Consider the following 22919-nt stretch of genomic DNA (forward strand, 5'->3'; position numbering starts at 1 on the left):
TTTTATTATATATATTTTTATTATATATATATAAAAAAAAAAAATACATTGAAAAAAAGAAAATAGACATTTGTCAAGACCAGTTGTCCTCATAGAGACCAAAACCTGGTCCTCAATGAGGTAGAACCTCGTTTCTGAACAACTGGGGTCATATTTAAGGGAAAGATTTGAATTTTGTTCAAGTAAATGCTTTATTTTAGATGGTTTAATGTCAGTGTAGAAGTATAGATGCGTGTGTGAGGTTTGTGTCAACACACACACACCTGGTCACAGTGTGACGTGCTAAGTATCAGCTAACCGGTGTGATTCATTGACTTTTTGTGTGTGTGTGGAAAGTCACCGCATGCTGTTTGAGGAAAACAGTCCCACTGTGTTTGATGGGATGTTCTTCTGAATCATCAGTGTGAGCTCGGAGGCAGATGCTCACGCGCGTGCGTGTGTGTGTGTGTGTGTGCACGTGCGTGCGTGTGCTCGCGCTGCGGCAGTTTAACGGCGACTCACCGATGACGATGGTGGTGATCTGGTGCCTGCTCGCCCCGTGCTTGTTCTTGACCTCGCAGATGAAGGTGGTGTTGACGGCGTCGTCCACTTTCCGCACCGTCAGCTTGTTGCCGTCCACCACCACCGTGTCGGGCAACGAACCCGACGCCCTGGAGGGGTCAGAGGGAGGACATGAGAAGGCGAGAAGGCAGTGACGTGAGGGGGGGGGGGGGGGATCAAAGAGATAAATCTATAAGTGTGAGCAAAGCGGACCCAGACCGGAAGTTCCAATTAACGCTGATTTTCTTTCGGTGTGTATCTGCGTCATTACCTCGTTTATGAAGCTGAGAACGCTGTGTATTGTAATCTCGGGCTCTGCAAAATCTCACATCCGGTCGCGTACATTGAACCGCAGAAGAAGAATAACGTCCGTTGTGGAGGTGTTTCACAAGCGACAGTGTCTTCTGACTCTGGGTCCGACGTCATAAAAAGGGTCTGCGGCTGGGAGTCGTGACAAAGCTATTTTTAAACAGTAGCAGTGCATCCACCATTCCAGAATGGGGGAGCTGCGCTTCTGAGAGCGCGACTGCCGAGAGCTTCAGTGAGGAGAGATTTCTATCGGCTCGTTTCCAGCAACTAGGAGTTTTTGACCATACAAACAAGTTAAAGGCGCCATATGTAAGAATGTGGCCAAAAACGGTTACTACATTCAAATTCAAAATACCGCTGATCTTTTAGGATTTTGATTTCTGACGTAACTGGCAACCCGTGGTTGCTCGGCAGCTGAGACTCTACTGACTGCAATGATTGGTAGACGGCGGTAGGTGGCGCCACATGCCAAAACATGATCTGCAAAATACTTTTTTTAATGCAAATATTTTGTCTGTACTGTTGTTGTTGGTGAGTTCAGTTTGTTATATGAACATTATTCCTGAGTCTCTGTGACATATTAGGAGGATTTTATGGCCAGTTGCTTTAGATTTATTACATAATGCACCTTTAATGTATGTAAATAAACCTCCATAACTCACATATATGTGATAGGACCTCTCTATGGGCGCTTTAACAATAAAGATTGAGTGTAAAACAAGAAGAAACACCCCGACTGTGGTTTTCAAAGACCGCCATTTCATCTGAGAGAGAGAAATGGCAGACTTGTGAACAGACGCTCTGCCTCCCTGCTCAATATTCATCTGGAAAAACCACACACACATAACACAGCATGCCATCTGTCCATCAGGCTGAGATGTGTAGAGCTTTCATGTTTGAATCAAAAAAATGTAAAAGAAAAGAAGCGTCTTTTTAAATAGGAATCATTGCAGTTTCTGTCGTGTTTAATGTGATAATTAGAAAATCTGTCACCCTCTCAGATGTGGATGGTTGTGGTGATGCTGGTGGTATGGGAGGGTGTGTGTGAGATTCTTACGCGGTCCAGGTGACGGTGGTGGGCGCCGGGTTGGCGTTGGCCATGCAGAGGAGCTCGGCGTCCGAGCGGCCGACGTACCAGTTGTTGTCGTAGCCTTCTATTGACACGGAGGGAGGATCTGAAAGATAAATGAGACAGAAATTCTCATTCACTCACTGATCTTTTACCGCATTATCGTCCACATGAGGGTCATAGGGGGGCGCTGGTGTCAATTTCAGCTAACACAGGTAGCAATAGGTGCGCTTTGCATCGCCGTAATTACGCGACGTTTTGAGCTATTGGAAAAGGTTTTTGAAAGCTGAGAAGTTGGAAAAGAAGAGTTGGAAAAAATGTCTGAATATATTTTCCATTTTTTTCTCTGTTTTTGGACACAAAAAGACTAAATGTTACTTTTAAATATGTGTTATAGAATTCAAATTTCAATTTTAACAGGCAAAATCTGGTGTTCATGCACAACTACAGTGTTTTTCTTAATTTCAAATTGTTGATACACTGTTTTAACATGCTGTAAACTGTATTTAACTGCCAGATATTGAAAGTTAGTCTGGAAAAAAAAAAAAAATTCTGGCCCTTTAATGGCTAAAATATGCACAAAAAAAATACTTAGGTGTTAAAGGGTTAACCCTTTAAGGTATGCACCATGAAAAAAGCAAAGGAAAAAATATTTCTTTGCATTTTTTATTATTTTATTTCATTTACTTTTTTTTAATTAGACCCCACAGTATTTCAGATACAGGCCTCTACCAAACGGTTGAGACGTCTGTTCATAATAAACCTGGTTTGCATAATTCATAAAGTACAACATTCAGAACAAGTCACATTGATTTAGTGTTAGTGAGTTCAGCTTGATGCATTTTTCAATGAGATATAGTGATTTAAAGTGTGGTCGACCAAATGGTTGAGTCGTACCTTAAAGGGTTAAACCATGGTCTGATTCTATATCAGTTTTACCTCCGAGTGTCTGATTTGGAGGGAAAAAATACCAGTAATTAGTTTTGCTTTCTGTTCTAAACATCTACACTGAATCTGGGAAAAAAATAAAAAATGTAAAAAATAAGGCAGCGTTTGTATAATCTGTACCTGCGGCTTGGAATGAGCCACAGAGGGAACGTGAAGCTTAGTGAGTTAATCTCACTTAAATGTTTTTTTTTTTGTTTTTTTTTTTAAACTTAGCCAGAAATAAGTGGAGGCAGAATCTGTAAAACACTGAAAAACTGTTTTAGATAAAGTTATGATTATGAAATCCTCACAGATGAATGTAGTCAGTTGGGATTGTGTCGTCTGTTTTCGCGTCTGCAATGTGATTTGTTCACTAAAAGTTGGTTAAAATAATATATTAATGATCATGGTTCTCCCCTCCAAATAAACAGCAACTGGAGAACCAACAGTGCTACGTTGGAACCATTGGTGGACAGGTCACTCAGGTGACTCACTGGCTGGTTAACTGGTTCTCTTCAATGTTGAAGAACATCGTTTTTAAATCGGACCTAGACCGGAAGTTCCAATTAACGCTGTTTTTTAGTGTGTATCTGCATCATTAACTCGTTTAAGAAGCCCTGAAGGTTCAAAACAAACAGTTCAGCCACTGCTCAGAACACTGTGTTTTATTGTAATGTCGGCTCAGCGAGATCTCTGAAAAAACCCGGTCCAGTTACGTAAACAGCGGTTCTCCTGAACAGCAGATCCTCCTGCTCCGGGCACTAGTCTGCGCACATCCCGTTGCGTACATTGAACCGCAGAAGAAGAAGAACGTCCGTTGTGGAGGTGTTTCACGAGCAACAGTGTCTTCTGACTCCGGGTCAAAGTCATAAAAAGTACTGTGGCGGGGAGTTGTGACAAAGCTATTTTTAAACACTGTTAAAACAATGTTTTGATAATGAGTAGCAGTGCATCCACCGTTCCAGAGGGGGGAGCTGCGCTTCTGAGAGCTGGCGTGCTGAATAGCACTGGCCAATCACAAGACACTGTCTTCTGGGAGTGAAAGTTGAGTCTGAAATATTGCGGCTCAGGAAGAGCATCAGAAAAGAGGATTTCTATCGGCTCATTTACAGCAACTAGGAGGTTTTTGACCATAAAAACAAGTTAATGTATGTAAGTAGACATCCATAACTAACATATATGTGCAACAGGACCACTCTAGGTCCGCTTTAAGACGTGTCCTCCAGAGACGTTTAACTCAGAGCACACACAAATCCAAAAAACTGGCTTCTGCGATCAAAATAAAATCCCCTCAGAGCTCGGAAAACTTCTCGTATTGGCAACCTTCTTCTTAGCCTTTGATTGATGATGGTGACCTTCTATCCTTTTATATGTGTACTTACTGTGTACTACTTCAGCCAAATATCCAGTCTTCTCTGAGTGTGTCCCTCCTATTTATGTATATTTATGTAAATAAAGGTTAAATAATTAAAGGCACGTCCAGTTTTGTGTTCACAGCACAGTGGGGACGTTGAGGAGAATCCTGGTGAGGTGATATAATACTTTAAATGCTCACTACATTTTCACCCAACATTTGACGAAGAAGCTACTAAAAATAATCAGGAAACATTTGCGCTCTCGCACTCGGCCCCTATGGACAACCTTCGGAGAACCTCGTGTCTGACAGCAGCCGTTAATTCAACGTGTCGAGCTCTTTTTGTTCCCCATCATATGCTGTGTTTAACAACAGAAGCCCTGGGTGCCTTGCAGCGAGAAAGGATGACGGTTTGAGTCCTGGGTGAGTCTATATCGAGTTATATACGGTATGCGTGGGTTTATATTTCTCAGTGCAGATAATGTACGTTTTTATGGACGCGTGGATGAAGAACGAGAGTTTGAAGAAACTTCAGCTGTTTCACTGCTGCTCCAAGTCACTGCCGACCACCGTCAAAACCTTGTTGACTTGGTCTCTAATTGGCCGAAGGTGTCACAGGTCTCAGATCAGCGGGGGGGGGGGACATTTTCTGAAAGCCGACCGCCTCCACACATCTGTGTCATGTTCAACGATTGGCTCCACTATGTCGAAAATGTCTCGTCTGCTAAACAACAAAAAAACGATGATGATTGATGTCGGAGACACAAAAAAGCGCGTTTGATTCGTCCGGTATAGACAGTACAGTGATGTGTGTGTGTGTGTGTGTGTGTGGTGTGTGTGTGTGTGTGTGTGTGTGTGTGTGTGTGTGTGTGTGTGTGTGTGTGTGTGTGTGTGTGTGTGTGTGTGTGTGTGTGTGTGTGTGTGTGTGTGCGGAGTGAAGTCGAGTGTGTAGGATTTTACAAGTCAGCGGGAAACCTCAGATGCTTTTCTTCCCTTCATGTTTTTCATGTTAAAAATTTAAAGACGGAGAGACTGGAGAAAAAGAGGAGAAGCAGCGGTTTGTGTGCGTGTGTGTGTGTGTGTGTGTGTGTGTGTGTGTGTGTGTGTGTGTGTGTGTGTGTGTGTGTGTGGAATCGCAGGGCGTCGAGGCAGTGAGCGACAAACAGCAGGACAGAGCATGTGCTGCGAGAGCTTATGTATGTGTGTATGTGTGTGTGGGGGTGTGTGTGTGTGTGTGTGTGCGTGCGTGTGTGTGTTCTTCCTAGAGAGTACTGACCTATAAAAGCTGATCTGATTTACACAGCAGACAGTAGACGTGACCCCTCACACCATCGCTAAACTAACACACACAGCGTGAGTGTGTGTGTACATGTGTGTGTGCGCTCACTCGCTGTCTTTGTGGGTTGATTTTAGGTGAAAGTCTCGCTTTAGATGCTAAATTGGCAAGATTTTCCAGTCCCGAATTGTGCGTGTGCGATTTTAGCCTGGGTTGAGCAGATTATCCGACCTGTAGTGTGAGGGATTAGCAGACGAGGTTTTAACGCCATCGGACGCATCACTTTGTATTAAGTATTAAACGTGTTGGATATTTATGATTTATGACAGAGATCGGTGGATGTGACGGTTGCGGACGTTTGTTTCGAAGCGTAACTTGTAGCCTACGCGCTATATTCCGAAGTCACGACTGAAATCCCTGGAATCTCATCCCTGAAATCCATCATATTTTTGACCAATAGTATGAAGATGACATCTTGTCGTAAGTTATCACATAGTGAGTGCTGGGCACGGTAACGGCGCTAGCGCTAACGCATGACGCGTTTCCATGACGACTGACTGGAAAAAGACGTGCGTGACGTAATTTTTACGTGACTCCCGATTGTAAGAATAAGTCTCAAAATTAATGCAGAGTCCAGGCACCGTTTACCAGTTAGCACCGTTAGCTGCGTTAGCTTCTTAAGCGCCATTAGCACGTTTTGATGTGTGGCTCTGTTTTTAAAGTTTAGCGTCACTTTAGAGACTCATTTTAACAATCGGGAGTCACGTAAACGACGTAAATGACGTCACGCGCATCTTTTTCCAGTCAGTCGCTATGGAAACTCGTCATTCCTTAACGTTGACGTTGTTGACGTGCCCATCGCCAATTATTATATAGCTATTATATAGTTTTTACCCGTTAACAAAAGAAAATCTGTCCTCACAAGCGTGGAAATACAAATGTAGCACAGAGACGTACACACAAGTGAGAGCTTTACAGTGTGTCTTGGATTATATGGTACATGTGTGTGTGCAGGCACTGTATACAAACACACACACACACAGAGTCACAGTGTAGTGATTCTATACTTAAACACACAAACTGTGTGTATTTTTAAAGCTAGGAAAAGATAATTTGACAGCTTGATAGGAGGGTGTATGAATTGTTCACCGTCATCACTGCTTGTAACAGCTAAATGGGCAGTGTGTGTGTGTGTGTGTGTGTGTGTGTCGTCTAAATAGTGCAGATTACAGAAAAAAAAAAAAAAAGTGACCGAGCAAAAACAATCTGTTCCATCTTTGGAGGGTTGAACGGCAGCGGCGAGGTCACACAGTCGAGACGACGCCTAAATCTCTGTAAATCCACATCGAACCGGTGTAATATTTTAATCCCGTGTAAATTAGAATGGAATTTAGTGGATTAAAATAAAGCAGTGTGTGTGTTTGTGTGCAAACAGAAGTGCTCTTTTCTTTCATCTAAACTCCTGAGGGCACAACATCCTAGAGACAAAAAAAGATGAAACCTTTTGCTGACTTTTATTTTGAACCATTTACTTTTTTTTTTAGGACACTTGTGGAAGTTTGGGCTTAGGCTGTTTAGTCTGGCTCTTACTACAGTCCACGGTTATTTATTTTCCTCACTGTTTCTCTTCTGTAAACTCACAGAAGTGTAGATGTGTGCATTTGTGAGAAACGGGCTCAGGAACGAACAAATGATGTCGGTGGATAAAAAGTCACTCCGAGAGATTTTGAATAAAAACACCGGCACAGACCTGAGGTCAAGTGTTGCCGGTCAAAAGACTCTGACCTTAAAGCTTAAAACAGAGACTTTTGAGCAACAGGATATCAGCAAACAAACATCAAACATCACTAGAGTCTGTATATAAATGCTGCTTTAAAACGATTGTTCATCGTGTTCATGATAGGAGCCAGTTTTAAATGCTCCTCAGTCAAATACACATCCTGATAAGATTTTCTAACTGAGTTTACTTGCATTACCATAATTACACCACAGTTCGTGCGATCGGAGAAAAAAAACTGTAAATAACTGCCAGATATTGAAGGTTATTGTGGAAAAATGGACAAAATCACTTAATCACAACATAATTTTCTGGCTTTTTATAATTAGAGGTGCCATATGTAAGAATGTGGGTTAAATATAAATATGAATATTCCTACTGACATTTCTGCAAATCTAATGTAACTTTGAACAGGAAAAACAGTCGTTTCCAAGAGTTTTATGTTTAGTAAATGAATCATGAATTTTTGAAACACATACACATAAACTTTAAGTAAATTATAGAAACCAAACAAATCTCCTGCGACTCATCTGTGCATCCTGACAAAAACGACACATGACCAGGAGCAGAATATTCTGTTAAACGTCATGATCTGTTTTGCTCTGATGTCCTTGTGCACCTTTAAGTTATTGGAAATCAGCATCGTTGGATGCAGCAAAATCCATTCCTGTCATCGCTTCAATCCACGACGCGTGATAGTGACAAACAATCCTGCTCTCAGTGCCACACAGCGTTTACTGTTCACACACAGACATCATTCACATGCACGTGTGTGTGCGTGTGTGTGTGTGTTGTCACTTACACTCTACAGAAAGCTTGACGGGATAAACCCACGGCTGCTCCTGCGTCCGCTGCTCCACCGTGCAGGTCACCTCCCTGCCGTTGTCCGTCGGCGTGGGAACCAGACGATACTCGCTGCGCACCGTCACCGTCCCGTCCGGCCCGTTGGTGGTGCTGGTCGAGTGGTTGCCGCCGACCGACGCCAGCCACTTGATGGTCGCGGCCGGTTTGCCGTCTGCCGCCTCGCACTGGGCCACCACCACCGATTTGGCGCCGGCTTGGACCGTCACCACTTTGGCGGAGTTCTTCGGCTTGGCTGCAGGGAGGGAGGGAGGGAGGGAGCAGAGAAGAAAGACAGAGATGATGAAAACGGCAGCAGAGGGAAAAAATGGCAGTTGAGAGGGAAAAAGGCATCAAACATGAGGATTTTTTGTGCATGCACTCTGGCCACCGACTGTGGCTGTAATGAAAACTCAGGAAAGCGGGAGGCCGGAGCCCTCAGGTGAGACCCCGGGCTTAACAACAACAGAGCGTCAGAGAGGGAGAAGGTAGAGTCAGATAGAGACACTTGTTAATGTCAAGGTGTTAGAAAACTTTACAATCTTATATATAACTGTAAAAGAGTTCTGAGATTGTAATACGAGCCTTTGGGTGAATTCCAAATTCTTGCTTAACCCTCAATCTCAAAAATGCGCACTCCCTCTAGTGCAGGGGTCACCAACGTGGTGCCCGCGGGCACCTGGTAGCCCGCAGGCAGCCAATACGGTGCCCGCGGGCTAACTTCACTTCACCTCACTTGCATGTATCCATATGATCACTCAGTAAAATATCTTTGATATTGTTTATAAAAACTGGTAATCGTTAGGAGTAAGCACTGGAATGAATGTGTATGCAGTTGAATGCATAATATTAATCATTTAAATGGTAAACAAACAAAAAAATATTATATGGTAGCCCTCCATATTATTTTTTACCATTAAGGTAGCTCTCTGTCTCAAAAAGGTTGGTGACCCCTGCTCTAGTGCAAGTGCCGTCCCGATTCTCAGAAAAATTAAGTTGAGGGCCAAGTTTAAGGGCTGTATCGCCCTCAATGTTGAGATTTTCCGAGACCACCCGTGGGAGCAAGGGCTACCCAGAATGCATTGCGTGTTTTTGCCATAACAAAGATGGTGCGGAAAGCAGCGAAACTAGTACGCTACAAATGAAGTATTTTCTTTGTTAATAGAGATATAAAAATGATGAAAACCACTGTATTATCTTAGTTTAGGCCCATATTATGGATTACTGACGTCATTGTTGCGTAACATTTATTTTTATTTTACGATCTTTTGTCAATAGTCGGCCGGTGCGGACACGCGATGGTTTGCTATGGTTTACTTTTCAATAAGCCGTGGTGTGTGGTAACTGTCAGCTGAATATGTCCGTGGTTGTGGTATTTGTATGAGTATCATCTTATAACTAACTGACAACCTAATAACTTGACTGACAAACGGATCGTAATCAATAATCCTGACGTAAATGTGTTCTTCTTCTTCTTCTTTTTTGGAGTTGACAGACTGGACGCAGCTTTCGCCTTATTCTGCCCCCTACAGTCTGAAGACGTATCTGCATTTAAGGGGTGTCCCATTTCTAAGTGACAAAATAACCCTCAACACTTGGTTTTGAGGGCCAGTTAAGATTAAGAGTTGAGATTGAGGGTTAAGATAGGAATTGGAATTGGCCCTTTGTTTCCTCAGATATGGCTTTTCCACTAGCCAGCACAGCACGACACGGTTTGGTCTGGTTTTCCATTACTATAGTACCGCCTCAACGTGGGAGGAGTACTAAAAAGAAGTAGCATGTACTATCGCTAATGGAAAAGCAAAAGAAAACGTGCCGAGTCGCGTCACACTGTGCTGGAACTGGGTAGTGGAAAAGCACCAATTGCGAGTCAAAACTTTGAGACATGGGAACATTTTTTGTTTCTAAATCCCTCGGAATAATCCATTAAACGCACATTTTACTTCTGCAGAATCACTAACACAAACCCATGTTGTGTATCCTGACAGATGAAGATGATAAATATGTTCATGTTGTGGTAAAACAAACATACATTTTTCATATCTTTGCTCAAAATGTAAGCAAACCGATTTGAATAAATATTCATGAATAAAACAAAGATTGGTTCATCTAACGAATCGTTTCTGAAGCAGCAGCAGTTTGTCAAGATATAACTTTAAAAATTGTGATATTACAGCTTGTTAACTGCTAAATAAGAACAGATTAAACAATAATATAACTTCAGAAAACTTTTAGTGTCTACACATTTTCTTCCTTTACCTCAGGATCCTGAGAGACTTTGCTTTTTGTGGACATTAAAAAAAGAGAAGTTTCAAATAATTGGACACTTTAATCTACATTAAGACACACTCCTGAAGCATTATTTTTACTGTGGATGGAAGAAAATGTGCTTTGTCATCAACTCTGTGATAATAAAGTCTTCATAAACCAACCGATTAACTTCATTACCTCAGTATTTTCACAGGTAATACATCAACTTAAGAAAAAACACCATAGTTCCACGTCTTTAATACAAAATGTCGCTCTGCCGGCGCCGTCACATTAGCTCTGTTAAATCAAACAGGACGCGTTATATAAAGTGTCAATGTTCCGTGTAAATGTCCGCACCAACCTCTGACACCATCAATCAATCTGGAAATGTCAGCGAATTCCATTATTTTCTGTTCGTCAAGTGACAGTTTTGACGTTTTTCCTTTTGTATAATTTAATACCCACTGTTTTTGCAGTGTGCTTTATTTTGACAGCTGTTACCAGGCAACAGAACAAACCAAAAGATGCTGGGTGCATTTCTGAACCTTTTTTTTTTTTTTATGTTTTTTCATTTTGGGAAAGTCTATGTTTCCATCATGGCGGCAAAATGGGTGAACTTTAAAAACAAAATCAATTCACCAATCAATATTTTGCTCTTGGACGAAGCCATGAATGCACATTTCAAGTTCAACCAGGGTCCAAAAACATGGACAGGTATTTTTTTTTTGTGTGTGATGATTTCTCAGCAGTGACGATCGAAAACTTCAAAAACAGCAGCATATATTTGTTTAGTGTGGTGTATTGATATTTCTGATGGTTCTTGAATGCATCTCGCATAGCTGCTCCTTTCTGCTCAACACACTGCATTGCTCTCACTAGCGCTCATGCTCCGCTCTTTTTTTTGTTTTTCCTTTTTTCTTGACAACAAAAACATTTGTTTATTGTAACATGTTGATATTTCTGAGGGTCCTTGAAGGCATCTTATCTAGCTGCTCGTTGAATTTCAACACACTGCATTGTTCTCACTAGCTCTCATGCTCTGCTCTGGACTTTTTTTTACATTTAACAATTTAAACCTTTATAAACTTTACAGATTTAACTTGGGCGTCCACCTTCCCTCCGTCCGTTGTCACGTAAAACAAATGATTCTGTGCGCAGCGCGGCAATGTCTCCACAGACACGAAAAACAACGAAAAACAGAGTCAATGTGTAGCTAACAGACTCATTACTACTTTTAAATTCAAAAGTAAATAAAACTTTTCAAGGTAATTGTGAAAGTTTGTGTTAAATCAAGGCCAATTATGCTTCGTGGAGATAAAACGCCATAAAATGACACAGAAACACCTTCTTTCCACAGACATAAATAAATAAAAGACACTGATAAAAGTAATGGCACTGAGATTTTCATCTAAAATACTTCAGACGGATGCAACACTACCTATTTCTATACTCTTTGATATATTCACACCGTGTACATTTAAACTCATTATATTCATACGGGTTTATTTGCGGACGCCGTATACGATAGAGTCACTTTAAGCAACTTCAAAGCTGATCTTAAATTCAGATTCCAGGCGAAAAAAATGAGAAAACGAGATGCAACAATGCAGTCTCTGTGAAACCTGGATACAATCCCAGGACAAAAGATGAAACACAAAGCACAAATCGACACGGAGAGACAAGAGAAAGAAAGAGAGAGTTTAGACCCTGGAGGAGATAAAAGAGCGAAGGGGGGAACACAAATGGAGACGAAGGAGAAGGGAGAGTAAAGCAGAGCAGTAGAAAGAGGACAGAATTGATCTGTGGACTTAAACGAGTCAGAAGTGTCCGTCCTTGATGTGCTTCGTGACGCCGCATCCACTCCAGCTCGCTGCTACTCACTCACATCAGGCCGGAGTGATTACAATGTAAGCAGGAAGCGATTCTATCTGTGCCGAATGAACCCCCTGCACCGCGGGTCACATCCGCTCCCTAAACTCTGCAAAACGGTGAGTGACAACATGACAGAGGAAATGCTTACATTAAATGAAAACAAAGGAACTAAGAAGTGATATAAGGATCTATTCTCACTCTATCTAATCCAAATTCCCATTACAGGCCATTTGCTTACCAAAACTTTAGAAAGACATTTGCTGTGAAACTGTCCCTGTCCTCGCTAAAGATTCTCCGGGGTCTTTAGCGAGGCAGATGTTCTCTCCAAACTTGAACTGCGACTCTTCCGACACAGTCTTTTATTATTTTCACCAGGGCAGCACTTACACGTCAGCGGCTGGACAAGCTCCAGTTTGGGGGCCGATCTTGCCAAATTCGGGGGGGAATTTTTGTAACGGAGCGTGACGCCGCTGTTGCCTAGCGACGGTGGCTTTCACACAGAACAGCTGACATCTGACAACGTCACGGAGTCTGTGTGAAAGTCCAGTCCTGACCCTCTGCATCACTGAGAATGGATACACATTCTGTCTTTCCCAAAAAAAACTGGCTTTTTAAAGACCAATTCCCAAGAAAACAAAAAACTGGAAATGAAACAAGTCTAATAAGCTAATAAGCTAGCTAATAACTACCTAATTAATAATGCATATATTACCTCAAGGTGGCAGCAGCAAACATTTGTTAAGTGTAATGTATTGATATTTCTGAGGGTCATGGAATGCATCCTGTATAGCTGCTCCTTTAAGCTTAACACACTGTAGATCTGCATTGTTCTCACTAGCTCTCATGCTCTGGACAATTTTTTTGTTTTCCTTTTTTCTTGAACAACACAATTTCATGAAAAATAAACATTTGTTTAGTGCAACGTATTGCTATTTATGAGGGTCCTTGAATGCATCTCATATAGCTGCTCGTTTAAACTCAACAATCTGTGGATCTGCATTGTTCTCACTAGCTCTCATGCTCTGGACTATTTTTTTTATTTCCTTTTTTCTTGAACAACAAAATTTTAAGAAAAATAAACATTTGTTAGTGCAACGTATTGCTATTTATGAGGGTCCTTGAATGCATCTCATACAGCTGCTCCTTTAAGCTCAGCACACTGTGGATCTGCATTGTTCTCACTAGCTCTCATGCTCTGGACTTTTTTTTAACATTTAACATTTCAAACCTTTATATTTTTTATACATTTAACTTGTATTACATTTCATAAGTTTTTCTATTTTGGAGAGGGATAAGCGGAAAGCACATATAAAACTTGTTTTTACTGTGACATCGCTTCCATCTGTGCTCCCTGAGGCACACACCGGGCATCACCTGGAAGGACAGAATATCACATGCACCAGTCCGAGCAAGAGCAACGCTTCCAAGCATGTTCTGTCTCCTAAAGCGGCGCTGTCGGCATGGGGGGGGTGGATGATGGAAGAACCCCGAAGGACATCCTTTATTCAGAGCTGGGATCTGGCAAAAGACCGACTGGTCAACCTCAGCTTTGCTATAAAGATATCAAGTCCTTCAAAAAATCAACCCTGCCAACTGGGAAGATGCCGCCTAGCACTGAGCCCAGTGACAACAGGCAGTGGACTGACTCCTAAACCCAACTCCAACTGAGTAAGCGACAGCAACAATAACCTGTGGACGTGTTTACCGCTCATGGATTGGACTCTACAGCCACAGGAGACTCTGTGCTACATCCTAAACCTCCAGGCAAAAGGAATCCATGATCTTCTGAGCTGCAGACAGTTTTAAACTCCTTTTTACCATTTTCATTTCTCTTTTTTAACAATTTTGTTCAAATTTGGTGCAAATACTCTTTGCCTCCAGGGGAAGAAACATTGCTCCATTTTTTGGGGGGATAATTTTTTGTTTTTAGTAAACTATTTGGAATCTGTTGCTGTGGCTCCAGGCTTTTTAAAAACGATCTTTGACACTTTGCTTCGAGTTATTTTTGTGCATGCCTTGAATTCAGGCTCCAGAAGTGTGGATGGAAAAGAGAAGGCAAACCCTTTGTGAACACCTGTACGACGTGACTCCTCTTCAGATTTCACTATGAGCACTAAATGGAAACAAATTAAATCAGCAGCTACAAATCTGGAAACTGCAGAGCAGATGGATTTGGGTACAATCATCATTTCGTCCTCCTACTTTCATTTCTAAACGGATTGATTCACTGCTACAACCTGATGACGGCAGCCAAGTCCTGCACTTTTTTTAATTTATTTTCCACGTCGCTGCATCCATTAGCCAAAGATCAATAGAGGCTTCTGGATCTTGTTAAATTTTGAATTTGTGTCTCACCAGTTGCCCAGGTTTTAATAAAACAGAGTCTCAGACAGACACAATGCTGCTGCTGCTGCTTAATTTTTCCTGAAAACACACACAAGAAAAAAAATCAAACATTTGTTTGCCTCTCTGCTTCTGCTCAGCTGTTAACAGGGAATTAATATTCAAAGTACACAGGAATTGTTTATAAAGCTATTATTCCGCCGCATGTTTTGTTTTGACAACGTATTATTGGCTGTTTGAAACGTAATTTAGCATTTTTAGAGTTAAGTGCCGAAAACAAAAAAGGCATAAATTTGACTTCCAAAGCAAACAAAAAAAAAACTGATTATTTTAAATTATCTAAACCCCGGGATGGAGTTGCCTCTGAAAGCAAATTTAAATAAGCAAAGCCTGACTTTTTTTTCCAGCCAATTCACCAATTTGTGCTGCTGCTGCTGCTGCATTAGATTGCAATTTTATTGATGGAAAGCTCCCATTTGAGTGGAAATGCAACCTCCTCTGCCTTATTAGCTGCACTGTCATCTGTATAAACATGCAAATATGCAGACTCTGTACGCATTTTAACTCTGTTTGTTAGCGATGCACTGAACATGTAGTAGCTGTGATGTGTCTCATTTGTGCTGGAAACTAAAAGTTGCTGAGAACCATTTCTGGTTTAACCTTAAATGTAACTTTTATTCATCCAGGGTAACGGTCATCAAATATTAATCACTCATTTTCTAACAAGTGAGGGAGTGCAAAGAACAAGTGAGGGAGCGCTAAGAACAAGCAAGGGAGTGCTAAGAACAAGTGAGGGAGCGCTAAGAACAAGTAAGGGAGCACAAATAAGTGAGGGAGCGCTAAGAACAAGTGAGGGATCGCTAAGAACAAGTGAGGGAGCGCTAAGAACAAGTGAGGGAGCGCTAAGAACAAGTGAGGGAGTGCTAAGAACAAGTAAGGGAGCACATATAACAAGTGAGGGAGCGCTAAGAACAAGCAAGGGAGTGCTAAGAACAAGTGAGGGAGCGCTAAGAACAAGTAAGGGAGCACAAATAACAAGTGAGGGAGCGCTAAGAACAAGTGAGGGAGCACTAAGAACAAGTGAGGGAGCGCTAAGAACAAGTAAGGGAGCGCAAATAACAAGTGAGGGAGCGCTTAACTTTTATTCATCCAGGGTAACGGTCATAAAATATTAATCACTCATTTTCTAACAAGTGAGGGAGTGCAAAGAACAAGTGAGGGAGCGCTAAGAACAAGTGAGGGAGCGCTAAGAACAAGTAAGGGAGCGCTAAGAACAAGCAAGGGAGTGCTAAGAACAAGTGAGGGAGCGCTAAGAACAAGTGAGGGAGCGCTAAGAACAAGTAAGGGAGCGCTAAGAACAAGTAAGGGAGCGCAAATAACAAGTAAGGGAGCGCAAATAACAAGTGAGGGAGCGCTAAGAACAAGTGAGGGAGTGCTAAGAACAAGTGAGGGAGTGCTAAGAACAAGTAAGGGAGCGCAAATAACAATTGAGGGAGAGCTAAGAACAAGTGAGGAAGCGCTAAGAACAAGTGAGGGAGCGCTAAGAACAAGTGAGGGAGCGCTAAGAACAAGTAAGGGAGCGCTAAGAACAAGTGAGGGAGCGCTAAGAACAAGCAAGGGAGCGCTAAGAACAAATGAGGGAGCGCTAAGAACAAGTAAGGGAGCGCAAATAACAAGTGAGGGATCACTAAGAACAAGTGAGAGAGTGCTAAATACAATAATATTTTTGAATGATTAAATCGATATTTTATTTGCTTAAAAGTTTTTGTTGTTGACACAAACCTAATCCCATAACATGGAATTATGTCCTTGATCTTCCCTGACATTAAATCCATTGGTTTGTGGACTACATTTGTGTAAAATATGATGTTTTTCAACCAATTTTTGCACCAAACAACTAATCCATAAGCTAATCAATAGATTAATTGTAAAAGAAAATCATCATTAGCTGCAGCTCGAGCTCCATTATTGTTATATTCATTTTTCCGACACTGGATAAAAAAGACATTCATGAAAACAGAAGCAGGACGATATGGAGAAGGTAATTGGGACATTGCTTAAAGCTAAACTGCATTTTAATGCACTGGCCAGATTGCTTATCTTCATTAGTCAGTTGCCGTTATGGATTTTAATACTGTTAATGCTTTGCCAAAGAAAAAAGAAAAAAAAGAAAAACAGTTTCCACTCATCAGTGTCGACCCCACTGAGTCATTCCTGGCTGCTTTACTCCAGTCTGCCACTTTTTCACCACTCTGTGGATGAATGGACTCCAGCCAGTGACTCTCCAGTGTGTGTTCAACTTCTCTCACTCTGAATTTCACGCTGACAGCTTAAAAGGACCAGGGTTTTTGTGTTTGTTTGTTTGTTTGTTTGTTTGTTTGTGTGTTTGTATGAGGTATCAATACATCATCAAAATAGACTTGGCCACCGTTTCTGTGACCCACTTTGAGACCCTCGCACTCCTCACTCTCACAGAAGGAAAAACAGATTTGAGTAAATAAAAGGTTCACCTGTTAAAATCAACACCTGCTTAACTCTATGATATCTTAAGTGTTAAAGAAGGCTGTAAACCCTGGACCAAATCCCACAGAGAAAATCTGTGATTTTTAGTGCTGGGCACGTTAACGGCGTTAATGTTAACGCATTTCTGTGGCGACTGACGGGGAAAAAAAACACACGTGACTTCATGTTTTCGTGACTCCCGATTGTTAAAATGAGTCTCTAAAGTAACGCAGTTGCCGAGGTACTGGAGTCCAGGCACCGTTTACCAGTTAGCTCCGTTAGCTCCGTTAGCTCCGTTAGCTCCGTTAGCACCGTTAGCTCGCCTACAGTCGAAATGGAACGGTCTGTTTATTAAACGAAAAGAGCATCTCTACAAATAACCAGCGTAGCTGTGTACTGCGTATGTGTGCCTCTGCTTTTAAAGTTTAGCGTTACTTTAGAGCAGGGGTCTCAAACTGGTGGCCCCCCAATCGATAACACGCGGGCCCCCCACTCATGTTATAATAAAAACATGGCCCACGACCTCACCGTCTATTAAACACAGTGTGTAACTGAGGCACAGCGGCCAGCGATAGAATATAATGTTTTTTAAAACAGTGTATCATATACAACATTCAATTACATATACAGTATAAATCCGCTTGTTGGGGCCCGAGCCACGAATGGTAGTGGCCGGCTCCTGGTACGAATTTTAATGACCGTTGTCCACACTATTATTTATGGAATTTAAAATAAATGTCTGTTTTTGATATTAAAACATTTATTTTGCATCATAAATAGTATTATTAAGTATGCGTGTGTTATCATGATGCAATATTGTAAACAATTGTTTTTTTCCCCCACTTGTAGTTCTCTAGGCCGGCCCCCTCTTGACCACAATAGATGCTCATTGGCCGCCAGGTCATTTGAGTTTGCTTTAGAGACTCATTCTAACAATCGGGAGTCACGTAAACATGACGTCATGTTCACGTTCATCTAAGTGACACAAATTTACCAAACAAGGCATCAGTAGACCAGCAGCTCCTGTGTCCACGAAAGCTAAAAACATATTTTTTTTCCCTATAGACTTTGGTACATTGGTTTGAAAAGGCGGCATGTTCATCAAAGTCAGTGTTGATAGTGTGTCAATACCTCATACAACCACACTTCAAAACAAAACACCACAATGATCCCTGTGCTGCTGACACTCTCTCCCTCTCACCTGCAGTTGTATCACCGCGCTGCTGCCAAACGCCACAGCCAATGAGGGGAAATTGGCTTCCACTCACTGAAGTGTGGTCCCCATCCAGGACAATGGGACATCACTGCCAAGTGAGCGATTTTTTATTCACCCCAGTGAGTGGTAATGAGATTGGCTGGCAGCGGTGCCACAACCGGTAAGTTATAATACGACAGGCTGCCATGATTAGGCATCCATACTTAACTAGGTTGTGATGTGATTGGACGCTGGTAAGATGCTCTGTGACTGGATGCCAGCAGCTCTGTGACTCAAAAAGGTCTTGAATCTTGTAAGTCGCATTTCCCCCTAAAAAAAAATTATTATATGTCTTAGAGTGATTTGGGAAATTTGGGCCTGATCCCATTTCTCATATTTTTAGGGTTTAAAATCCCTTAAAAAATGTATTTTTGTCATAGTTTCATCCAAAAAAAATATGGATCAGATCCCCTTCATTGAGATCAACACACTTAGGATACTAACGGACCAGTCTGTGGTTTGTGTACGGCTGCAAACATGTTGTGTTGTAGTAACCATAGCTACACAACATGTAAACAAATGTTAACTTTATACAGTCAACAATAGTCTCCTTCCATAATATGGTTAATGTGATAAATATCTTTGTTTGAAGGGATTGTTTACCCTTAACACATAATTCTACACTTCTATTTCAACAGGAATTTGCTACAAATGGCCAAAAATCCCACTTTTTCCTCTCTATGGAACATAATTTACAGAAGTGCTAAAATGTGGTCTATGAGAGAAGAAGAAGTTAAACGTAGAAGCTCATTTTCTCATAGACTTCCACTCGAACACAAACAGATTTGTCCATTTGGTGGTTAGCTGCTACTTCCTAGACTTCTACAAGAATTGGGACACACTCCCCCCAAAAAAACGGTAAAAAATCCCAGTTTTTCCCTCTCAGTATTTACAGAAGTGCTAGAATGTGGTCTATGGGAGAAGACCTAGAGAAGCTCAAGTTAAAGGTAGAAGCTAATTTTCTCATCGACTTCCACTCAAACCCAAGCGGAGTTAGCATTAGTTATCAGTAGAAGCTAGCAGTTAACTACGCTTGTATTTGAGTGGAAGTCGATGCTAGTAGTTAGCAGTAGAAGCTAGTAGTGGTGGTTAGCTTCTACTGTCTCAACTTTCAAACTGGCAGGCTGTACATACATTTTTATATTCAATCTATATCAATTCAATCGCAGTACAGTTTTTACACTTGAAGGAGGTGGAAAAGTCGATAAAAAGTAGATATAAATGATCGCAATGTAAATAGTTTTAAGCAAATACAAGAGGAAATCGTGTGACTGGAAGGTCCCTCCCATTTCAGATTAAGTGGACGATTCGTACAAGAGGCTTCAATAATGTAAATATTACTTCAACAGCTATTTATTTTTGTCATCAAGTTGTGCCTTGGAACACACACAGTAGGTGTTGCCTCGTGTTTTTCCAGCTGAACGAAATGCAATTTTTTCAATGCAGTAGCTGAGGTAAATACACATAAATGTGCAATATTTTTTTTTTTACCAAAAAAATAGTGATATGGAAAACTGCCTTGATGATGTGACTGTGCTGAGTGGAAGGCTGGAGATAAGTGGTAGAAATTGGATTGAGCATTGATTGGCCGAGTGCATTTTTTTTACCAATGGCCAAGAATGTGTCCCAGAGAGTTTGGCACCGACCGCAACTCCACACAAAAGGTGAGTCAGTGTGCGGCTTTTTCCTTTTCCAGCAGGTATTTCCCAGACTGCTTGTGTTTGGTGCCAGCGACTGCAGCAGCAGCAGCAGCAGTTAAGGAGGCTTAGCACACATCCATCTGCAAACCCACCACAGTGTTTTCCCTGCAAAGATGGCCAAGTTCTGCCTCTCTCGTGTGCCTGCTTCTCTACGAGCGAAGCCTCCGCTGGTGGGTTTTGTATTGTTGTGTGAAGGTTTACGAAAGAAAAACAAGGGAGGGAAATATTACTGGCCCAGCTGGGAGAAGACATGAAAGGCATTGTAAAGCATTTTTCTTTCCATGAACCATTCTGGCTGCGGCAAATGGAGTACTGTAATGAATTTAATTTAATTACGGGCCGCCTTTCTGAACAGCATCTCCACGGTGACTTACAGCAGAGACCGTGTGCACCACTTTAGTGTTGCAGATGAAAATCAGTAAACCCACAATCGAAGGGCAGTAACAAATTAAACACAATAGAAGACTTTCTTTCCCTTTTCCTTTTCAGAAATCCAGCTGTCAATCAATTCCTCCTTTCATTCCGTTGGGACAGATTATAGTAAAACGTTCTGAAATTACGGACAATTTGTGCACCATGAAGAAAATCCATATGATAAAAACAGAGAAAGAAACATAGAGGTAGATTGCTCCGTACCGCGGGGGAATTATGAATCACAGTAAAGGCTGTGTTTTAGTTCAAAGTGTATCATCTCAATTTGTCCCTTGAGCCCTTGAGATGTTCAACGTATCCACGCCTTATCTCACACACAGCATTGGCGCTGTGGGGGTCATAAACTGGGAGAGCAGCACTTTAACGTAACACAAAAAAGAAGTCGAAGTTGTTATCCACAATCAGCGTTTGTTAAGTGTGAGAGAAAGACGCCAGGTGTCAGGTTCCTTTGTGAGCGGAGTGCAAACGGGAGGACATGTGGGCGGATGAAAAACACCAGCTGTCACCGATTACAAACAGGATGTTGTCCCCCCCCCCCCCCACCGCTCCACCTCCCCCCACTGACGGCGACTAAACACGCACTCACTTTCACAAATCACGCCACGTCGAGGTGATTTAAAGCAGCAGATTTCACAAAATGGCCACCGCGCCGGCTAAGTGACTGCGTAAGCGGTACGCGAAAAGCATTGAGCTATTTACCAAATAAGAGATAGCAATACGTCGATGCATGCATCCACTGTACATTCTATTCTGATAAGCGGGACACACGGTGGCGCAAGTGGCTAGCATTGTTAGCTCTCAGCGAGAAGGTTGCTCCTTCACGACCCTCATGTGGAGGATAAAGCGGTAGAAAATTGATGGATGGATAGATGGATGTCACATTTAATCTAGTGAATCACTTTAATGGAGCTGCCATGTCATTAGTTGCCCACTGTGTTGCTTCAAAGTCTTGTTTAGAACGGGACCGTATCTATGTTCCCCGCTTTGTATGTGACCGGGTAACATAGGACCCTTTTTTAGAAAAAGGGTCCTATGTTCCCCGCTTTCACCCAAAAGGACCCGGGGAACATAGGACCCTACCCCTAACCCCAACCCCAACCCCAACCCAAACCCTTACCCTAAGCCTTACCCTTACCCTAACCCTAACCCCAACCCCAACCCTAACCCCAACCCCAACCCCAACCCCAACCCTTACCCTAGCCCTAACCCTTAGCCCTGGAGCTCCACACCCAGGCTTCCACAAAGTGGGGAACATAGGACCTTTTTTGGGAAAAACGGGGAACATCGGACCCTTTTTTTAAAAAAAGGGTCCCCAAATGGGGAACATAAGACCCGGTAGGTAAGACCCCGTTTAAAACAGTCTCACAGCTCTTGCTTTGCTCTCGAAGCGACTCACACAAGGCTAGCTTACTTTCTGGAGTTCTCAGGGTTTGTCTGAAGATCTGAAGACGACGAAATAGGGGTTGGAATTGTGAGTACGATACGATACGCGATACATGGTCCGCGACACCAATAACATCGCGATACGACGATTATGTGATAATCAATATATTGCCAAAGACAATAATATCCCAATACATCACGATATCTGATATATAACGGAGCTTTCTCCACCATTTTCCGTGCTCTTTTTGGTCCGCTAACGACCGCCCAAGTTTCCCCTCATTCATTTGGCCATGAGCCATGACATGAAATAGCAATATCTGGCGAGTGAAACTGGTAGGGACTGTTTATTTTAAAGCATCGATATTTGCCATGACGTATCGATTATCATATTGCACGAGGAAGGATAGCGTAAGAACGTTTTGACCCACCCCAACTATGAAATTAGAAAATAGAAGTCTCTGATGCTACATCCACACGATCCGCTACCATTTTTGTTTAGAAAAATGCATAAAGTCTGCTCCAGATACACCTTTCACCCACAAGACTACTGCATTTTATCCTATTTACAAGAAAACAGCGTGGAAGAGTCAAGAGGATGTCGGTGCACTCAGAACTTTGCATTCCAGTGTGACGTTGAATAACTCAGCTTTATTATCAGTCAAAAAAAACTATTCTCCTTCCTCCTCAGGTGTGCCAGTGTTTTTTGCCGACGGAAATAAGTGACAGGTGACATTGTCGCAGATAAAAGCCAACGTCTGAAGCAGAGACTGAATGCAGATTGGATTCACACTGCAGACACAACCCAGATGTTAGCAGGTATTGGTGGAATTCTGGACCAGCGGAGAACTAAACTGACTAGACAGTCAAATTAACACAGTTGTACATTAACAGCGGCAACTCAGGTGAGACTAATTTGCACTGTAACTAAGAGCACTTTGTGCCGATGTGGACCTGGATAACAGTTCCATCTCCATCCATAATTACCTGCTGATTGGCTGCCATGTCGCCCCATGTTTAAAAAAAAGCTAAAAAAAAATGGTTTTGGCAGAAGCCATCGGAAGAAAAGGGGCTGAAATAACAACTTTCA

General features: G+C 42.0%; 1 protein-coding gene across 1 annotated transcript in view; it reads right to left on the reverse strand.

Annotated features, from left to right (window-relative positions):
* pvrl2l (PVR cell adhesion molecule related 2 like) overlaps nt 1-22919 on the reverse strand; it is a gene marked incomplete at both ends in the record, with an annotated part of 234184 nt that overhangs the window by 44282 nt on the left and 166983 nt on the right. Inside the window, 3 exons of the mRNA XM_083899885.1 lie at nt 502-650; nt 1907-2024; nt 8055-8348. Coding sequence (XP_083756011.1) covers nt 502-650; nt 1907-2024; nt 8055-8348 — 561 coding nt within the window. The remainder of the gene's footprint in view (nt 1-501; nt 651-1906; nt 2025-8054; nt 8349-22919) is intronic.

The sequence above is a fragment of the Microchirus variegatus genome, assembly GCF_963457635.1.
Source record: "Microchirus variegatus genome assembly, chromosome: 13".
Taxonomy (NCBI): domain Eukaryota; kingdom Metazoa; phylum Chordata; class Actinopteri; order Pleuronectiformes; family Soleidae; genus Microchirus; species Microchirus variegatus.